General features: G+C 38.3%; 1 protein-coding gene across 50 annotated transcripts in view; it reads left to right on the forward strand.

Moving 5' to 3' along the window:
* The window catches only part of ANK2 (ankyrin 2), a 328145-nt gene that overhangs the window by 304887 nt on the left and 2817 nt on the right, over positions 1-20441 (forward strand). For 41 of the 50 annotated variants that reach the window (XM_078376593.1, XM_078376594.1, XM_078376595.1 and 38 more), the window contains 10 exons: positions 1046-1120; positions 2657-2788; positions 5323-5463; positions 6024-6306; positions 8284-8572; positions 11313-11405; positions 11934-12017; positions 13293-13457; positions 15472-15654; positions 17465-17556. In XM_078376593.1, the coding sequence (XP_078232719.1) occupies positions 1046-1120; positions 2657-2788; positions 5323-5463; positions 6024-6306; positions 8284-8572; positions 11313-11405; positions 11934-12017; positions 13293-13457; positions 15472-15654; positions 17465-17556 (1537 nt within the window). The remainder of the gene's footprint in view (positions 1-1045; positions 1121-2656; positions 2789-5322; positions 5464-6023; positions 6307-8283; positions 8573-11312; positions 11406-11933; positions 12018-13292; positions 13458-15471; positions 15655-17464; positions 17557-20441) is intronic. The other 9 variants (XM_073001762.2, XM_073001768.2, XM_078376613.1 and 6 more) reach the window with 2 other exon arrangements.

Below are 20441 nucleotides of genomic sequence, written 5' to 3' on the forward strand. Positions count from 1 at the left end.
AGTTTTAGTTTTTGGCTTTTCTTCGCTCTAGTTGAATCTCTTTATCAGGAGACACTTTTAACACAGAAAAACTAGGTAAGATAATTCCAATTTTGGATATGCATATCCATTTCTATGTGCCAAAAGCAAAAATTGTTAAGAGTCTGATTTTTGTAAAAAAAAAAAAAACAACAACAACTGCTTGACAAAATTAATTGAAGGTGATTCAAGAACTTGATTTGTAGCTATAAATTAAATTTGATGAACAAATGTTGATATAGTTTCTTAAACAGTTTATTCCTATAGAAGGGCTCAAGACCAATAAAGAGTGATATGAATACTGAGCATCCTCTTTCGTTGGCTTTTTGTCTGATCCAAAATGCAGACATGGGAAAACAAAAACTCAAACTTCGCTGCTGTCAGATTTGGCTGTTGGAATTTTTCCTTCTTGCTGCTTTGTTGCAAATAGTGCTGAGAAGACTGTGCTCTTGCTTTTCCATGCCTACTTTATAAATAGTGTGAAGATTTAGCAAAAATTAAACTGAAATTCAAGGCTGAACATCCTTTTCATGGTAAATGCTGTGTAGAGATGCCTTTTGATTGTGGAAAATATAACTTTAAAAAATGCAACTCAGATTTTGAAAGGAAGACAGTGAAACCTGAATCTACAACCACAAATGTGATCTTATTTGTTGATATCTATTGACTTAAGAGGCATGGAAAATGCATTTCTTGCAATAGAAAAAATATTTACCTCTCCTTTTGTTTTGTTTTATTTTGTTTTGTTTTAACTGTATAGAAGTTTAAACTGTATAGAAAACAGGAGCTCCAAAATAAAATTTAGGACAGTGTTTCAAAAGCATGCAGAATCATATTAATGGGATTGTTTTAGCAACCATATGTAAGAAAAGGTTGGCTGCATAATATTTTCACCTTAGCCATATTGCCAGTTTTGCCTTTGGCCTCCCTTTAAAGCAGTCTCTGTTCAAAAACACTGGCCTTATTTTATGGAGTCTCCTTTCTTGAAACAGATAAGTTAAAAAGCATCTATTTGACCTTATTTTAGATCAACAGGATGACCAAGAAAGGATAGAGGAAAGATTAGCACATATAGCTGATCATCTTGGATTCAGCTGGACAGGTAATTTGCATTCTAGCAGAGATCAGTTATTTCTCTTTGTCTGTATCAGTTCTTTTTCTTTTAGGGAAATGTCACTTGTTGCTCTTCTCACAATGTTTGTTTTAACTGGGAAGGGCAGCATTGAAGGGTCAGGGGGACCAACATTCCAATCCTAGAAACTACTGGTAACACCAGGAACCAACACCTTTAAAAATGGGAAGAATTGGTTCAGTGGATCTACTTACTGTCTTTGGAACAAACAATTGGATTTAACCTTGATGGTTTAAATTGTTTTGGCATGTTTTGTTACTAGATTTTCAAGTATTTTTGTAAATGCTGCTACTACTTTCTTGGGGGTGATAATGGAAAAATGTGAATTCTTAATGCAACAGCCAAAGTATATTCAGCCATGTATGCTAAAATGCTATCTTGATTTTAATGCTTTTATTATATGAGTGAAAAGTAAAAAATAGGATGGAGCTTTTGATTTTAATTTCTAGCTGAGATGCATCAAATACGAATGAAAACAACCCATACTTTGTATGTAGCTGAAGACCACACTGCCCCAAGTATTCTAAATATAATGCACATGTATGTTGAGTATGTTGGTATCCATTCCATAAAAGCATGAAGGTGAAAAAAGGTGGTAGAAACAGATGTAGAAACTTGTGATAATACGTAAACAAAATGAACCTAAAATGCAATAGATAGTGAGTATTGGTGATCCAAAAACTGTATTTGGATCAAGGAAGTTCTGGTTTCAGATACAATATAACACCTGTTACAAATAGAAGGAGCAGACCTGTGGAAATACATCTTCAATAAGGAAATCATGTTGTCTTGTCTTAATGAAATTGTTATGTGAAATGTCTTAGGCAATCTAACTGAACAATCCTATAGATGTCTACTCAAATGTATGTCTTGTTACTTTCATTGGGCCTTGCTCTGAGGAAAGAGTGTATAGGACTGCAGTCTAAAACGACAAAGTTAATGTTAAATTCCAAAAACCCATATATCCCTGTAAAATGCTAAGTTAATGTGAAATTCCAAAATCTGTATTACTGTAAAATGCTACTAAAGGTCAACCAAAATGGTTCAGAAATGTCTGAAGGTTTTTAAGTAACTGTGTTTTGTTGAGAATGAAGATAATACTGGGTGAACAGCGGGACTTTGGAATTTTCAAAAATGGAGGATGGGTATTCACACTTTTTTGCCTTCCTTGTTCTCAGAAAACCTAGGATGAGCTATGGGGAAAGCTTGAATCATCCCCTATTAGAGTTGATCCCATTCCATCTGAAGACTGTGATTACATGGATACCATGAGTTGAACACAATGCCAGTTGTCCTCCAGCCCTCATCTCTTTGTTTCTGTTCCTTGTTTGTTGAAGAACTTTGGTACAAAGTTCATGCTCTTTTGGTTGGCTAATAAGCATCATGCTAATATTGATTATGATTTTTTATGGCTATTGCAATAACCTTTCCTTTTCAATTAAGTGTTGAGTATTTTGAAAGGAAGTGCTATCATTCAAAGTGGGGTGAATAATTTGTGCTTCACAGAGCTAGCGAGAGAACTGGATTTCACAGAGGAACAAATTCATCAGATCCGAATTGAGAATCCTAATTCACTGCAAGATCAGAGTCATGCGCTGCTGAAATACTGGCTGGAAAGAGATGGGAAACATGCTACTGGTATGTTTGTTTGTAGAAGGTTCTGCTATTTTTCTTTTCTGCCAGAGGAACCTAAAGTTTGCTGAAGTGTAATGCTCACAGACAAAAACATGCATAGCATGCAAGGAAATAAGATATAAATGAAGGGTATGTCCTAAATACAAGATTGATCAGAACTGTGGGTTACAAAAGTAAGTAGAAAAATATTATGTTTAGCTTGTGAATGAGTAACAGATTGCTGTCATTAAATGGGGCAATGGAGATCTATAATCTAGTCTTCTGTCTTTTTTAAATTTTGGTAAATAGTGATCAATATTGATTGGAAACATGGAACTGTGTTACAGGCTTTTAACCTTACTGAAATGCTATTTTTCATTTCAACTTTCTCCTGCAGGCTATGTATAGCTGGAGAACCTACATGTACACAGCCTGTACCCTTATTTTTTTCTCCTAAAGGGAGAATAATGAAGCAAATAAGTTTGATGGAAGGGTGTGATATCACATGTAAAAATAGTGCAGGAATGGACAAAGGGCCATTCTTCTTCCCCCCCACCCGCCCTTACAGCATCACAGTCCATTATTATCCATAATGGAAAGTGTTGTTAGCCAATATCGTCACTGTTTTGTCTGGGTTGGCTTTCCATCAGATCCCTATGTTCTGCTAGAATGACATACATTAACACTTCCTCCATATTGCATTGCATGTAAAACATATTATGCTTAGTTTGTATCTCATGATATCAAGCAGAGCCTATGTGGGCCAGCAAGAAAAGGAGAAGCTGTTCTTCTTTTGTCATTTTTGCATAATTGTCTGTATGGGTTCAGTTCCTTTATGTTTTAGAGGTGATGGGAAGAAGCAAGCTTTTTTTTGCCTCTGAAAGTATTTCCCCTCATTATCCCTATATATATAAGAGAGTGTTCCATGTCACACATTTTCCTACTCAAGTTTTTTTCTGCCACAATATGCGTTTTGCTCTCCCAGTTTATATAACAGCCACTTAAACCAGTGGTTCTTAACCTTTGTTACTTGGATGCTTTTGAACTACAACTCCCAGAAACCCCAGTCAGGACAGCTGGTGGTGAAGGCTTCTGGGAGCTGCAGTCCAAAACTCCTGAGTAACCCAAGGTTAAGAACCAGTGACTTAAACTAATGGGTGTGCCCAAATTGTGTTTCCTTTCCATTTCGAGATAGTTTTTCTTATGGCTATTACAGCTGACATTGGGCTTTCCTTGTGATGGCCTATACCTCTGCATACAGAATAGGATAAGGTGGTTTTATGCTTCCCCACCCCCTAATATGTTCACTTTCCCTGTTTTATTGATAGTTAATAGATATCATGAAAAGTTCATGATACTATTAATAGTCATATTTCCCCACCTTGGCAGGATCCTTTTAGAAACCTGCATATCTTTGTATTCAGAACCTGTCTGTCTGTCTGTCTGTCTGTCCGTGTATCCATCTATCCTAGTGCTCAATTTTATCTTGTTAATCAGCCACTTTTTGCTGGAATAAAAGGCATTCTAGTAGAAGTGTAATTATTTTAGCTTTCTCTAGAGACATTTTTAATAACAACTTTTTCAACACTATCATATGATTCAGCATTTGTCGTGTGAGACGTTATACTATGGATGTGTATACTAGGGCAGATGCAGACTTAGGAGAAACTATTCATTGGAGGCAATGAGCACACCTAAGACCCTGAAGAAAATCTCTGCTGGATCCGATTGAAGATCTTTCTATCCAGCATTCGTGACTGCTCAGTGGCCTAGCAGATGCATCTGTGAAATTTACAGGAGGATCTGAACATAAACAGAACCTTGAAGCTTGGATTTCCTAGTGATGGCCTATTGAGATGTATATTCTTATGTGTTGGAGACAATATGTTGCACCCACATGATAGGATTGCACAGAGGGATCACAACAAGAAAGCCTGACAATGTTTTTCAGTTTGATTAAATGTGTAGTCACATGCTCTGCACTTATTTCCCGCTGCAAATATTCTTCTTTCATACAGACAGCAGTTATATAGGAATTGTCTGAACCTGCTTTACCCTTGAGATATCTACAGGTTACTTTTTAAAAAAGAGAGGTCCAGGACATTCTAAGAATGAGTTATGCAAAAGTTATGCTAAGAATGAGTTATGCATAAATGTTATATGCACACATATGACATTTATGACTGGCCAAATATTCACTTAAGGAACATCAAATTCAGTTAAGGGAAATAATCTGTACAAGGGTACAGGATAATCTTGGGAACATTAAGAGCCCAATTTATATCAGATAAGCATATCTTATTCACAGAGATAATACATTTTATTCTCTTGGACAACAGCTTCCAATATCTTATAACCAGCATGACCAGTCTGCTTCTGGTTATGGGATTTAGGGAGATGTAGTCCAAAACAGGAACTTTTCTAGTCTCTAATCATTCATCTCCAGATTCAAGATGATACTCCTAATGTACGCTATGTTTTTTTCTGTGACTTTGAATGTGATGAATAGGGAAAATGTGCATACAGCTCACCTAAAGATTCTCTCTTCCATATCACAGATGCAAGTCTTACTGAGTGTCTTACAAAAATTAATCGCATGGATATTGTTCACCTAATGGAGAGTAGCATAGAAATGTCTCACGATCATGGCCGTACGTATGCAGAAATTGAACAGACAATGGGACTGGATCACAGTGAAGGTAAGCTTAAATATTCGTGTAGGTCACTCTGTAACTGCTTAGCTTATTACAATACCAAAGATTCTATACCAAAGATTCTGTACCAAAGACTAACCCTCATGTTGGTTCACATTACAAAGAAAGCACATTGCTTTTTATGTATTAGTGGTTCAGATGTTTAGCTTGGAATTTTCCAATGTTAAGTTGTTGAATGTAGAGAAATCAAGTGGTGTACATGGCCAATAAGCACCCTCTAAATGCTGTTCCATTGACAGACATGGTGGGGGGAGTTATGAATAAGTTCTAAAATCTTGACCCTATATGATAAGATTTTGAATTAGCATGTACCATGAAGTTTTACATTAAAAAAGGGAAACATGTTATGTGTTGACATGACAACATTTTGTAATATTTCATTCATTCATTCATTCATTCATTCATTCATTCATTCATTCATTCATTCATTCATTCATATTTATGTAATTTATATACCACCCATCTGGCAACCCAGGCCACACTGAAGTAGTGATTAGATGTTCCTGTTTTATATGAAAGACCAAATGATTTTTATTTATTGCTAGGGTTCTCTGCACTCCATGAAGATCTGTACAGCACAAGAGACAAGAAGGAGGTGGAACATTCTTTTTCTAAAGATAGTGAGCAATCTGATCACCCTCCTCTTGTCTCTGAAGAAGACATTTCTGTCAGCTACTCATCCTTACATGAAGGCACTCCCCGGGTGGAGGCAGATGTATCTGTTGTAGAAGTCCTACGACAAGCACACAAAGATCGAGTGGAAGCTGAATTCTCAGGGAAACTGCACACACTGACAGAAGATTCATCTACTCCTACAGAAGAGTACTTGTAAGAATCTTACAATGACAGAGCCCAAACCTTGGCACCTTGACAAAATCATACTTTATGTTCCATTGGTCTTTATAAAATGTTCAGAATGTGCTTTCTAGACTATTGAACTAATAATATGGTACATCTCAGTTGGCTTATGATCAATCTTATGTCCACTAGTTGATTTATAGATCTATAGTATTAAGAGCAGGCTAAAGGTCCTGTTATATGTATCAGTCAATGAATATAAATGCTAGATGATTAGGTATTTTAGCCTTGTGTAAAATATCTGGGATATCTGAAGCTCAAAAAACTAATCTAAATGTTATCAGTATATCCTAAGAATTTAGGATAATTTTAGATAAGTAGTAACAATTGAAGAAAAATAGTACATAGGATACATTCGAGATATGTTTATAAGTACCGTATATGCCGGCGTACACGACTACTTTTGGGGGCCCCAAAACATGCCTCTTGTATGCCGGGTGCCAGGAAGGAGCCGCCGCCGCCGCCACGTGAGTGACGCGGGGTGCGCTGGCCGGGGAGGAAGGCAGTCGGGCAGGCAGGCAGTCGGTCAGGATAGAGGGAGGGAGGGAAGTACAGCCTGCCATGCTCACCCGCCGCCCCACGCCGCTGATCCAGCGGCGGGCACGCTCACCGCCACCCGCCCGGTTCCTTTTCCTCCTCCTCCCCCTGCCGCCGCCGGGGAGGAAGGCGGGCAGGCAGGCTGGCAGTCCTGCGCACGCTCGCCGCCACCTGCCCGGTTCCTTTTCCTCCTCTCCCTGCCGCTGCCCCCCAGCCTCTTCCTTGCCCTCCTCTTTTTGGGGGGGTCTTGTATGGCCGGTCGTGTTATACGCCGGCATATACGGTATTTTCTTTTCCTTCTAATCATTACATAAAATCACCTCCAATACTTTTAGAGACATGGATTTACTAGAATTTACATGGATTTACTATCTACATCACACCAAAATGTGATCAAACCATGTTCCTAAACTTTTGTAAAAATGTTTGTGGGTGTTTCCACATTGCCAATGAAATTCATGGCTGAATTGAGTTCCTGTGTGAAGGGGATGCAGTGCTGCTTGACAATGCAGTGCCGCTAGATTGCATTTAACAACGAAGTCCAGAGAACTGACTTATTTATTTATTTCAGAACATATTTACACCAATTTTCATGTTTAAAATAAAATCCCCAAATTGGTTAACAATTGCAATAATGTATCACTATACAATTTGGTTTCCATTGGTCATTTGTAGACCTTTGTACAGTACTTGGTTACCTAAGACATTGAAACCATCCTCCCCTGAAACACACAGACAATCAGGTTTTGATGATGGGAGCAGAAAAGTTCAAAATTCATTTAGGTGAGATGTTACAGTCATGGAATAGGTAACTACTATAATCCCAAAACAGAGAGTGGAATTGAAAAGTTAGCTTGAGGTGTTGCATTATCAGAGGACACTTGAAGAAATGGATAATCAACAGCCTATTTCTGTAGGCAAAGAGCTGGTCTTCTCTTCTCTTCTCCTCTCTAAATATAATTTACTAGCCTAATAAAATTATTCTCCCATTTTGCTGTTAGATTCCTGTTTCTGGCTACCAATATACATAGCTGACTTGAAGCTTCCAGACAGCTATAAGCAGAATTTAACATTTAAAAGCTGGTTTGAAGTAGCAGTGATCTATCTTCTGTTGACTGTTAAACGTCATCCATTGCAGGACTGTATTCTTCAGTTATGTTGAATATTTGGGCATGTTCAATGTTTAGCTAGCAGAACAGCATGCTCTTCTGCTCAGGAAATGTGGAAGAGGTTCAGCCCATCTAGTCTTGGATATTAATTCCCATCAGAGTCAGCCAGCATAGTCAGTGGTGAGGGAATTATGGCAGGTCCAATTGACCAACATTTGATAGAATCCATGTTCTCTTTTTCTGCTGCACTGGAAGAACAGAATATACAATAACTAGTTTTCTTGACATTTTTAATTCACAGTGTCACAGCTTCTAGAACAGATCAGACACAACCACCGAAGGATGGAAAAACAGCAAGCATTGCAAGTGAAAGGTCTGAAAGCTCCACTGCAGAATCTGAGGATCTTGAAAGACCATATCTTCATACACCAGCATCTAGTGATCGAACAGATTCACCCATTGTGCAAGAACCGGAAGACCACGACTACCACCAAGAAGATACACATCCACGGAAAAATAGTCTGGTGATTGTGGAATCAACAGATGAACAGCCAGGAAAGTCTGGAAGATATGAAGAAGAATTAGAAAAGGTAACTAGTATCACCAACTTGGCATGCCATGTGCTTATTGCTGAAATGCACACATTCTGGAGGAGAAGTAAAATCTTTAATAGAAGATTGTTCAGTACTTGGAACAACACAGGTGGATTACAAATATCAGTGCTTTTTACACATTATTTGTTAAAAGCCAATGGCAACTGTAGAGAGAATAAAGATGAAATAATGCTGTAATTCAGAATGAAAGAGGGCAAAGAAATGAAAGAAAAAGGGAGACATAAATGCATCCAAGAAGACAATGTCATATGCATAGAGACAGTGGAAAAGAAAATATTCTGGAATGGAATTAAGAAAGAGAAAAAAAGGGGGAAAACATTATAAGATTGTATATCATATAGTGAGCAACATTAAGGGCTTCAAAGCTGCATGTTTCCCCTATGAGGAGGTTGTTTCTATGTGCAGAAAGTGCAGTAAATGCATTGGAAACCAATACATGTATTTCCCATTGCTTTAAATCCCAAATATCAGAGATTTTTATAAACTGATATCTCTTTTCTAAAATATGCCTCAGAGTTTCTGGCATTTTGGATGCTGACAATTATATTAGCTGTACGGCCCTCTGCACCTGAGACAATTATTTTCCTCAGTACTTGATGTCTGTAGAAACAATGCTTAGAAGAAACAGGTTAACAGAAATGGCAATACCTGTAGTAAAGCAATGGCCATTGTTCTGTTGCGTAGCTCCATCATGCAGTGGGAGTGATGTCACCAGTTGTGGCAGATTGCCACTAATTCAAGAGTTTCTATTTTAGTATTATTTTGTGTTGCATGTGACTTGTGTCCAATGATACAAAATATTACACACCACAAAAACAAATTAGCAGCAAACCACTGCAGCTTGTGATATCACTCCTGTCACATAGGTAGGACTATGCAGCAATATGCTGGCCAATTGGAGTAAAAAGGATAATACAATATTATTTCTACAAAATAACTAATAATGACACCACTTTGTGGAGAGAAGGAGGGATGACAGGCAATCACACTTTGTTATTCTTAGGCATTGTTTAGGGTTGTTGTAATATTTTGTGATCTTTGGCCATTAAAAAATGAAAAGGAATACTAGCCTGTCACTTTTTCAGAATAAAAGTCCAAGTTCTGCAAACTCAGGATTTAGACACACTGGATGCTTAAGCTCTCAGCCTCCCTGGTAACTGGAACGCCATCTTTGTAGAATTAAAAGTGCTAGGGCTTGGAGTGAGAAGGGAAGGGATGCTTTCTCTTGTTAGACATTGCTTTAAAAGAACTTTGGGGGTTAAAGGGGTGGGTGATAGTTCAAAGTGCAGCCAAGCATTTGTTTATATTCTGATACAAGTAATGATGAATTTCAGCAGCTTTCCTAGAACTCATAGGATCAACGAATGACTTTTTTTCCATTAGAGGATAAATAATGCTGTTAATATTGTGAGAAAAGAAGGAGCAAGGTTATGAGAAGTGGGAGAAAAATTTAAGGGAAGCAGAATCTTTCCTTTTCATATTAAAAGTTATGAAGCTTGGATACTGTTAAAGCCAGCCTAAGCACAATTTTTAATAGATAAATAACATAAGAAATGAGAATAGATACAGTCGTAAAGAAAAGTTTTTTTTCTGCCTGTTGCCATTGCGATGTAAACAAATGGCCTGTCAACTTGCTATGTACAATGTGGTATCATTTAGCAAATGGTTGTCTTTTATCCATCTGGTTCTAACTGAGTGGCCAAGTGAGGGGAAAATATTGGAGGAGTGCAGGTAAACCAATGGGATAGTAATGTTGATGCAGTCCAGTCAGTTCCAACTTAACATGACCCTATGCATTAATAATCTATAAAAGTTCTTGCTAATAACCCTGCAGTGGCTAGCAAATTCCAGGGCATGGCTTCCTTTATGAGTCATCTCATTTTGGGTCTTTCTTTTTTCCTACTGTCTTCAACTTTGCCCAACACTTTGTCAGTGGGTCTTAAGTTATTGTGGCATGTAAAAAATATGATATCCACAGCTTAGCCATTTAAACAGTTAGTGAGAGTCCAGGCTTGATTTCATCTAGACCCTATATAATGGGGGCTGGATGGGGGTGTTTGGCCATCCATGGCATCTGCCAACACCACATTTTGAATGAAACATTTCCCCCCTTGTCAGCTCTCTTTATTGCCCACCAATGAAGCAGCAATGTGTGAGTACCAAATTCAGTTTGCAGCATCTTCAGGGTGTATTATTGCAAGGCCGGGAAAAATTAATATCACAGAAGGATTGTTTCTGATGAAGAGTGGCCACATTACCTCACTACAAGACAATTTGTCATTCCGTTGCATCTCTATGTCCTCTTGCGATTCCTGATTGTGCACAAATCAGATGACTTTACACAGAATGATTATGAGTCATGTGTGACAAGGAATCCCAGCAGGGACTCTAATTAGTAGTGATCTCCTGTTGTCAGTCATTTCATTTCCCCTACTTTGGTATATATTATGGAAGAAGATTTTGCCTATAATAGGAAACATTGTGATTTGCAAACTTCGGGAAGATTTTCTCAGGCTGCAAGAGCCCAATTTGATTTCATAAATTTAGGGGGAATTTTGGTGTCTTCTATTTTGCCTAAGTAGCAGGAGAGATATTTATCCTGTTCCAACAAATATTTGTGTGGTGTCCATTCTGCCTGTGCAAGAGGGGCCAAATGCTGTTCATTCACACATGCAATATCAGTATGATGAGAGCAATGCTTCCATGCTTCCACTAGGAGCTAGCAGAGGAATTAGGTGAGCTGGAGGCCAGCTCAGATGAGGAAGAGATGGTAACTACCAGGGTCGTTCGTCGCCGGGTGATTATTCAGGTACAGAAGTGTTGAACTATTGCACGTACCAGTGGCAGTTATGTCCTGGCTACAAATCCTAGGACCCACCCTTTCCCCAAAGGACTGTTCCTGAAGTAACCCTTTGGCTGGTACTGCAGTGATGAATTTGGCATGTTCCTGGATAATGCATGTTGGTTGGATAGCATAAGTAACCTTTTTTTGTTGTTTGGTTTGGGAGAGGGGAGAAAGGAAATCCAGTAGCTTGGCACCTCGTGTGCATTTTGAGAAAGAATGTGCTACTGACCACCGGGAGAACAAACACTTTGATTTGCTGCTTCACCATCACCTACTACTAGTTCAGATCTTTTCTTGTTTGCCTGTTGGTTCAAGGTTTCTTTGCATGCTTTTAACTGTTGATTTGTAGAACATTTAATACAGTTTAACAATTCTTCTTCAGTGCTTCCTGATTCATTTCTTTTGTATTCTTACTTTAACCAACTAACACCTTTTATGCTGCTTCTTTAAAACAAACGGTTTCATTCATGAACATTGTTCTTTGTCTGGTAGGCTGATGATATACCTGAAATGCCATCAGAAGCTGTAACAGAAGAGCAATACACTGATGAACATGGCCATATTGTTGTGAAGAAGGTATAGTCTAATATTACTGAGTTGTATTATGAAGAGCAGAAAGAGACATGTTGCACATTAAAGTTATTTTTACCTGCCTTGTGTAGTATGGAGGCAAGTGCTACACAGAGCTGAGAAATGTTATATTTTTGGACTGTGATGCCGAGAATTCTGCAAACAGAGGAGTAGTCCAAAAAGTAACTTTCTTATGCTCAGGTGGTACTGTAAGATATCTCAGTGTCCACTCCAATGACATGAAGAAAAGCATAAAAAGCTATTAAAAACTAGGCTTTCTACATGGCAGTTTAGATCTGATTGAACCAAGCTGCATCCTGACATCCTGATTCACATTTAAGCCTTATGCCTACTGGCACACACAGTGACATCAGCACATGTAGCAGTTACAGCAGCAAAGTTCCTCTGCAGCAACCTATGTCTGAATGGGTTGCCACCATGATGCACAGTCAATGCCTGGTTCATCTACCTGTCACAATTTTTTTCAATGACTAGAATCATATTGGTGTTTGCTCAACTTGCTACAGCTAATTGCAGCTAATCAACTAGATGCCAGAGTGCACCTTAGTCATGTTCCAGTTCATGTGCCCTGCCACATTCCTGATTGTGCAACACACCCCAGGAACAATAATGTTGTGTGTTATTGATTGGAACCCTACATACTAAAGAGGTGGTTTTTACCAAGTTTCCTTCCGCGTTGTAAAACTTCATGAATTGATTTCAGATATCTAGTCCTTTATTGTATTTGGACTTACTTTATCTGTAGTATTAAGCTTCCTTTAGCAATGACTGGAAGATTTGTTCATGTTTGCAAGTTGAGAAAGGATGCTAGGGATTTGTTTTGTTTTGTTTGTTTGTTTGTTTTTTCAATTTTTGGACCCTGAATCCCATGATTCTCCCTTCTGAGAGTTCTGTTTGACTTAGAGGCACCTTACACCTGAGAAAAGGTCCTAAACAAGAAAGCTTTGAAGTCTAGCTAGGTGTAGCTCTTCCAAAGTTTTTTGATCCTGCCCTGGTCCAAATTGGGAGCTTTCTTTCTGAACAGGAGGTGAGGCAGACATGAGCTTAGATAAGCCCCAGAGCCTCACAGTTTAGCCTTTTTCCCCACTTAAGCCACATTTAGGTGAACAGAAAGTTTCCACCCCTCAGATAGAACTCCCAGAATTATGTGATTTGTATTCCAAACAATAAAAAAATTACATCCATAGATGATGTCAAATTTTTGAAGTGGTAGGTATGATTGCTGTGGTTTAAAATTCAGCCAAACTGTTGTTCTGTTAGGTCACCAGAAAAATCATCAGGCGATTCGTCTTACCAGATGGCACAGAAAAGGAAGAAGTTGTGATGCAAGGAGAGCCACAGGAACCTGTCATGGTGGAAGAGGGAGATGGATATTCCAAAGTCATTAAACGTGTTGTGTTAAAGAGTGATAGTGAACAATCAGAGGTAGATTATTATTCTCTCTCTCTTTTGCCACTGAACATTTGATGTTAATCCGTGTTAGTTAACTAATAATGATGTTAATTGGATATGGGTGTGAACTGCCAAAATGGTCATTGTTCATGATTCGGCAACCTTGACAAACCATGAACCACGAATTTCCAGCTGGTTTACCGACAAACCACAAATTGGTCCATCAGGGCTTTTTTCAAAGATATCTCATGGCTGTCTGAAAAAAAGCTGAGCCCTCCTACCCCACAGCCTGCCCCCCTGCCCCCTTCCCACTGCCCTGTCTCCTCCCTACCTTGTCCTCTTCTGACACGGACACCGCCTCCATAGACACCAGCTGGCTTCCCTTCTGGCAGCCTAGTCTGCCCTGTCTGCCTATGGCCTGCCGATCCTATGACTGTAGTCCTGTGGGTGCTATCAGTTTGCACCGAGATCTGCCCACCTTTTTCGCTGAATCAATTTTTCAGTAGGAATGGAGAAAGAACAGCTAGAAAGCTATCAGGAAGATAGTATATATTTGGAGAAGAAGAAGCCTTTTAATGGTCAAGAGGCTCTGTAGATGGTCATTCAGTTCAAACTGTAATGGGGAAAACATAAAATTAGAGTAGATAAAGCTGAATGTTGTTGTATCCTCATATGAAGCAGCATACCAGTTCTTTCTCACACCTTATTAAAAACCCATAGCTCACCCGCTGGCAGGCGGGTGCTTTGTTTTGCATCTCATTTTGCCACTTAAAGTTGCCCAGCAATTGAATGATCTGCTGGGTTGGCTTGAGTTAGGGGAGCAACAGCCATTTCTAGAATAGGTAGAGAACACTAAGGAAGAAAGCTACTTGCCTTACAGTATTCACAAAAGGAAGTACCGTTAGTAAGCATACAGGATATTTATATATTATAGTGTTCATAACAAAACTGCAAACATTCTTTTTTCATTTGCAAAGATATTGGAACAAGGTTTCCATGTATTTTATGCCATTTAAATAAAGTTAGGATTAGAGATTGTCATGAACCAATTTGTGCTGGTTTGTTTATCAGCCAAAGAGGTGTTCGGTGCTTCAAAGCATCACCTTCTCCAGCAGGCACCCACTCTCTTCTTTCCCTGTTCTATCTCCTCTGGGTACTACCTCTGAGTGGGCACCCACTGGAGAAGGCAGGGCTTTGAAATGCCAAACACCTGTTCAGCCAATAAATGAACCAGCACAAACCGCTAAACTGGCAGTTTGTGGCCATCTTTAGTTAGAATTATATTCATTCCTAAAGAAGGTGACCAGTTTTCCAGGACAAGAACCCTGTCTGGACCATCTGGAAGTCACTTAACAGACTTTGAAGTAAAGTAGGAAGATCAAAGAATAATTAAGTAAAATAGGGTTATTTGGATACAACACGATTTTTCTGTGCACGCTATTTATGCCACAGCATGTGTGCAAAAGAAGATCTAGCAAATGGCCAAGACAACACTAACGAAGTAGCCCACTTCTGGTCAAAAATTATCTTAACATTTTAATTTGCTTTTAATTATACCTATGTTTCATATATGTCCATAATTTTAAATTGTGCAACACTCTGATACGAATAAAGAAAGAACATTTTCCTAAAGATTTTGTGAGGAAATGTGTGACTCCTCAATTTGTTGCAAAATTACGTGGGAAAGGGATAGTATATGTTGTAGACAACTCTTCAGTTTTTCTGGAAGTGGAGTCATGGCAACTGGATGTCTTTCTTATTAGGTTGAAACCTTTTGGTACTCATCCAAGTAGCTTCGTCAGTAGCAAAACATTTCAGCCTAATGAGAAAGAAGTCCAGTTGCCATGACTCAAGTTCCAGATAATCTCACCTGGATGATTGAGAATCTTTACAGATAAACTTTTCAGTTTTATTTATGCCTTATAAGCCTTACAACTGAGTAGCAAAATTGTGTTGTATGATTCGTTCTGGACACTAGCAAAACAATTAATGGCTTCTGGTCCTGGACATGAGAACAGAGGTTATCTATGAAACCTTTCTTTACCAGGTAACGTTTTCTGAGCCAAGTGTTTTATCGAGTGCCTCACAATTTCAATCTGAGCCAGTAGAAGGCCGCAAAGTCAGCAAAGTGATAAAAACTACAGTAGTGCATGGAGAGCGAATGGAGAAACAGCATGGAGATGCCAGTTTAGCGACTGATCTTCCATCAGCCAAAGATGACTTTGAAGAGGTGAACTATTTTTCTCTTTCTGACAATTGTGTAGGAAGTTTCAAGCTGGAATAATATAGATGCAAATATGGGAAGGGAAGATCCTTCCATACATAGGAAGTTCCTTTTCAAGTAGATACTGTACAGTGCATTTTAAAATAGATTTAAAAAACAAAAATAAAACGTGATCAAAATGTTTTCCTTCTATGTCATCTCTGTATTACATTAATTACATTACATACTCTCAGTTTCAACTCTTACACTGGGAAATCTCTCCACCTCTAACAGGAGCTTCATCGTCAGTAACTAAATTCAGCAACATTTACTGCGGTGTTCCTGGAGTACACATAACGAGAATGATGAGTACTCATAACATTTCTTGTTCTTAGCTGTTTTCAGGTCTCTAAATGCTGTGACTTCCATCTGCATCAGGAAGATTTCCTGACTTCTGACAAAAATGAGACCATACTCCTCTTTTCTTTCTTTCTTTCTTTCTTTCTTTCTTTCTTTCTTTCTTTCTTTCTTTCTTTCTTTCTTTCTTTCTTTCTTTCTTTCTTTCTTTCTTTCTTTCTTTCTTTCTTTCTTTCTTTCTTTCTTTCTTTCTTTCTTTCTTTGGCATAGTGTTTCTTCCAGAAAAAACAATTCACATGAAACTTCCAAGAAGTCCTGTGAGATCGCTTGTAACTTAAAAAAAAAAAAAAACTTAGCTACCCTGTTTCCCCTAAAATAAGACCTAACCTGAAAATAAGCCCTAGTATGATTTTGCCCTACCCCAAAAATGAGCCCTAGTTAAGTGAAATCCATGCCCTCCACCATTGTGCAGCAACCAGAAGATGACATGACTGTATTTGAATAAACGTAGATAGTTGTACATGAAAAAAAAATTCCCTGCAAATAAGCCCTAATGTGTTTTTTGGAGCAAAAATTAATATAAGACCCTGTCTTATTTTCTGGGAAACGGTACCGGTAAGGACCTTGTTCTCTTCTTTCTTCTCTTCTCAGTACTGCCAAGAAGGTATAGTTTCTTGTGACTTTTCCTCCTTCTGCTTGGAGGCAAAAGTGTAGGACAACTGTGTATGAAACTATGAGAGATTTAGATTAAAAAAAAAAAAGACACTCTTTCTGTTTTCCTCCTGCTACTGCTCTTGATTCTGTCAAAGAAAAAGGACCATCTCCTTGAAAGAGGGTCATTTTATCTTTTCTGAAAATGCTACTGGAGAAAAAGTTGTGTAGCAGTGCAGTGAGTTACAGATCCTGTTGAGGCTCTAGACATTTCAAAACAAAGGAGCGCTATTCAGTCATTTTTTAAAGAATCCATGTGTGTAGAGGGAGCATGCTAGCTTTATCCCTCTGTCATGTCATTAGTCATGGAAAGCTCCTGCCTAAAGAGAGAGAGGCTGCTGCACCTCACATAATCCCACCATGTAGGCCAGAACCCTGATTTTTAAGGAGCTTGCTTCACATAAAGAGATTCATATAGACAGCCTGTTTCTGTGATCAATGAGACAATGGACAGGAAATATCTTCTGTGCTCCCATCATGACTGAATAGAGTATAGTAATAGCAGAAGACTGCAGTAATGCCATTTCTAAATGGCCACGATAGAACTGACTAGGTTCCATTGATAATTTTTTCTAAGCTCTGCAGTTCTGCATTTCTAAAATGATAACAGGATATTTGACACTGCTAAAAAAATAAGATGACACACATGAAGATTTATTTCACTATTATTTTCTTCATTGATTTAAGAGTTGTGGTATTTCACTAGGTTGAAATAATTAAAGTTATGCTTAAGGTATTTTGTTACCAATTTCTTTCTTGTTTTGTTCAGGCCCTGAGTTATGCAGGTAACAAAATGAAAATTGAAGTCCCCCCACTAGTAGAAAAAGAGGTCGTGAAAGAGGATGGCTCAGTTGTTAAAAGGTTTGGGATGGCATGGCAATGACATGTTTAGGAGCAAAAAATTAACAAACTAACAGAAATAGTGAGAAATGGAGAAATCAACTTTGTTTTTTAGTATGGTATAAGCATTCTTGCAAATTTATGAAATGGTATGCACTAACAGAGTTTTGTGAAGGGGAGGGAATATGCATGATAGAAGAAACGGCTATCTTTGAAATAGATGATGCCATTCATTCCCAACATTTGTAAATATACAATCTTGGAAAATTCAACATTAAATTTGTGCCTTCATCTCTCTGATAGCCCTCCAGATATTGAAGAATAGCTACAATACTGCCTCATTACAATCTCTTCTCTAGACTAAAGAAACCCAACTCATTTGACCTTTCCTTTTTGGATTTCATCTCCAGGTTCCTTTGAGTCATACTACAGGGTGTTGCTTGCCTAAGATCATCTCATTTTGCATCAGTTCAATTAAGCCAGAATAGATATTATGACTGCTTTGGTATCTGTCATGACAACATGGTTTGAAACCCCCATTCTATCCATAGACACCCATTGGAAGAATGAGGAAAATTGACCTTTTGCCATACTGTGGTAACTCTGAAAACTGGTTCAAAACCAAAATGTTTGATCTTTTTAAAAGACAAGTAATTTTTTTTCACTACAACTCCCAGATTCCCCCAGTTAGCATTCTGGCTGGGGGACCTTGGGAACTGTAGTACAATTTTATTTTTTATAAAATTAATAGTGATTTTTCCAAGCTTTTGTTAAGAGAAATATATGGCACTAGTTTAATGTCAGTTTTGAGAGAGCATGAATGAGTTCTCTAATGAGCTGTCCTGAAATCTTTCAATGAAGAATATCACATTAACATATTTAGTGACTTGTTGCACTGTTGAATTGCAGTTAGGTGCATACAGTCTCTTATTCCCCCCATGTGTAATTTACACCTGTATATGTGTTTGTGTCTTCCACATTGTATGTCTTTTAAAAAATATGTTGTACTTACTCTAAACATGTGAGATACTATAAAATCTCCCTTTTCTTTATCTTCCCAAAGTTCTGTATTACCTGTTTGTAAACATATTGGTGATGATTTTGCCCTGTGTATATTTTTGTATAGGTTTATATTTGTTCACATGGTAAGTGACCAAGTGGATTGATTATACAGGGGTTATGTGCAAGGAGTGATGGATATGACAGCTGAGAGGTGCAAAAGAATGTCTGTGAATGAAACTGAATTGAATTGATTTGTGTGATCCCTTGCTGGATAAATTCTGTTTTGTTTTAAAAAGGAGGTGTGAGATAGACAGACAGTTAAGAGTTAGCACTGTCAGTTAGGTTTTGAGAATCAGTAAAGTGGCAATGAGTACCATCTGTTTTCTGAAGTTCTTGTGTCAAATCATATATATGCATATATATGCGAATATCTCTAATGAACAGTATATGTCCCTAAGGAACATTAAGTGTTTGAAATTATAAGGAAGAAAAGTTTTTTTTCAGAGATTTTTAGCTACTCAGAGATGGTTTACCATTCCTTTTTTTTGGGGGGGGGGTAATCTTGGGACACTGCAGCTTGCCCAAGGCCACACAGACTGGCTCTTCTCTCTGGAGGCACAGAGGAGGATTCTAACTCTCAACTTGTTACTTCTGCAGCTAGATAGCTAAATGACTGAGCTATCATAGGCATCCTTCAGTCTAGAGAGACCATGGCACCGTGCTCTGTATCGAGGAGTGTCCTCTCCAGAGCATGAAGCCTGGGTCAAGTAATATGGAGGATAGGCTGTTACCCAAGCAGCAGATCCCCCCTCTCCACGTTGCTGAAATGGTCCAATGGAAAGGCAAGAGCCAATACAACTGGTTCCAGCAGTGTCGCAGGAGTTGGCAGAACGACACATGCTGCCTTCGGGACTCCAGCTCCGGATTTTGCCTCAAGGTTAACTCCTGAAGCCTTTTCCATGAGTGGATATAGCCACAGGGCAGTGGAGGTTTGAAATCAGAGTTTTCCTTCTCCTAGATGGGCTGCCTTCCATGGCTGACGAGCCCCACCTACCCGGGGCTATATAGCCAGCTATTTAGAATTGTTGCCTATAGAAAAATATGTTGTGCCTACTTACAAATCATTGAGATTATAGGGGAAAAATTAAAGATAATGTGGGTGTATAGTGAACAAATTATCTCTTGACACTTTTTTTCAAAACAAATAACAAAATTCTCCCCCTTATTGTTGTGAGCCAGTAAGTCTATTTTACATGCTTTGAATAATACCAATATATTAGCTATTGTCTGTGAAGAAGATATATTTTATTTTTGTAAAGTGTAAGTTGGAAGGTGGTAGCAGTGACAGTGAAGGTCTGAACATCAGAAATAAAGGAAATGATGAAACTTGTTTTAATAAAATGTTAGCAACAAGAACAGCATAATAAATTCTGCTAGAACAGTGTTCTACCAGAAAGTTACAAAGCTGCAACATATCCCGGTAAATCCTGTGTAGCACTGTTCACTTATTCCTTGTTTGATACCATAAGGCAGCAGTCCCCAAACCTTTTTTGGTCCGCGGACCAGCTGGGGAAGGCAGGGCACCCCCGCGCTCGCGCACATGCACGAACATTTTATTTTATTATTTTTATTATTTGAGTTTTATTATTTGATATTGTAATCAGTTGCCTATAATGTTTTCTTTAGTTATCTGTAGACATTTTGGCATGTAGGAACAAACTCATAAACAGCAATTTCTTTTTGTACAACGAAAGACATTTAATTAGTCCTTTTGACGATACAATAGCAATATGTAGCAAACACAGGTAATTATCACCATGCCAATAATTAATTTAATAATGTAATTAAATTATTAAATCCAGTGCATAGGTCTCTTATTTTGTTAAAATGAAAATGCAACAAAT

Source organism: Pogona vitticeps, chromosome 5 (assembly GCF_051106095.1).
Source record: "Pogona vitticeps strain Pit_001003342236 chromosome 5, PviZW2.1, whole genome shotgun sequence".
Classification (NCBI taxonomy): domain Eukaryota; kingdom Metazoa; phylum Chordata; class Lepidosauria; order Squamata; family Agamidae; genus Pogona; species Pogona vitticeps.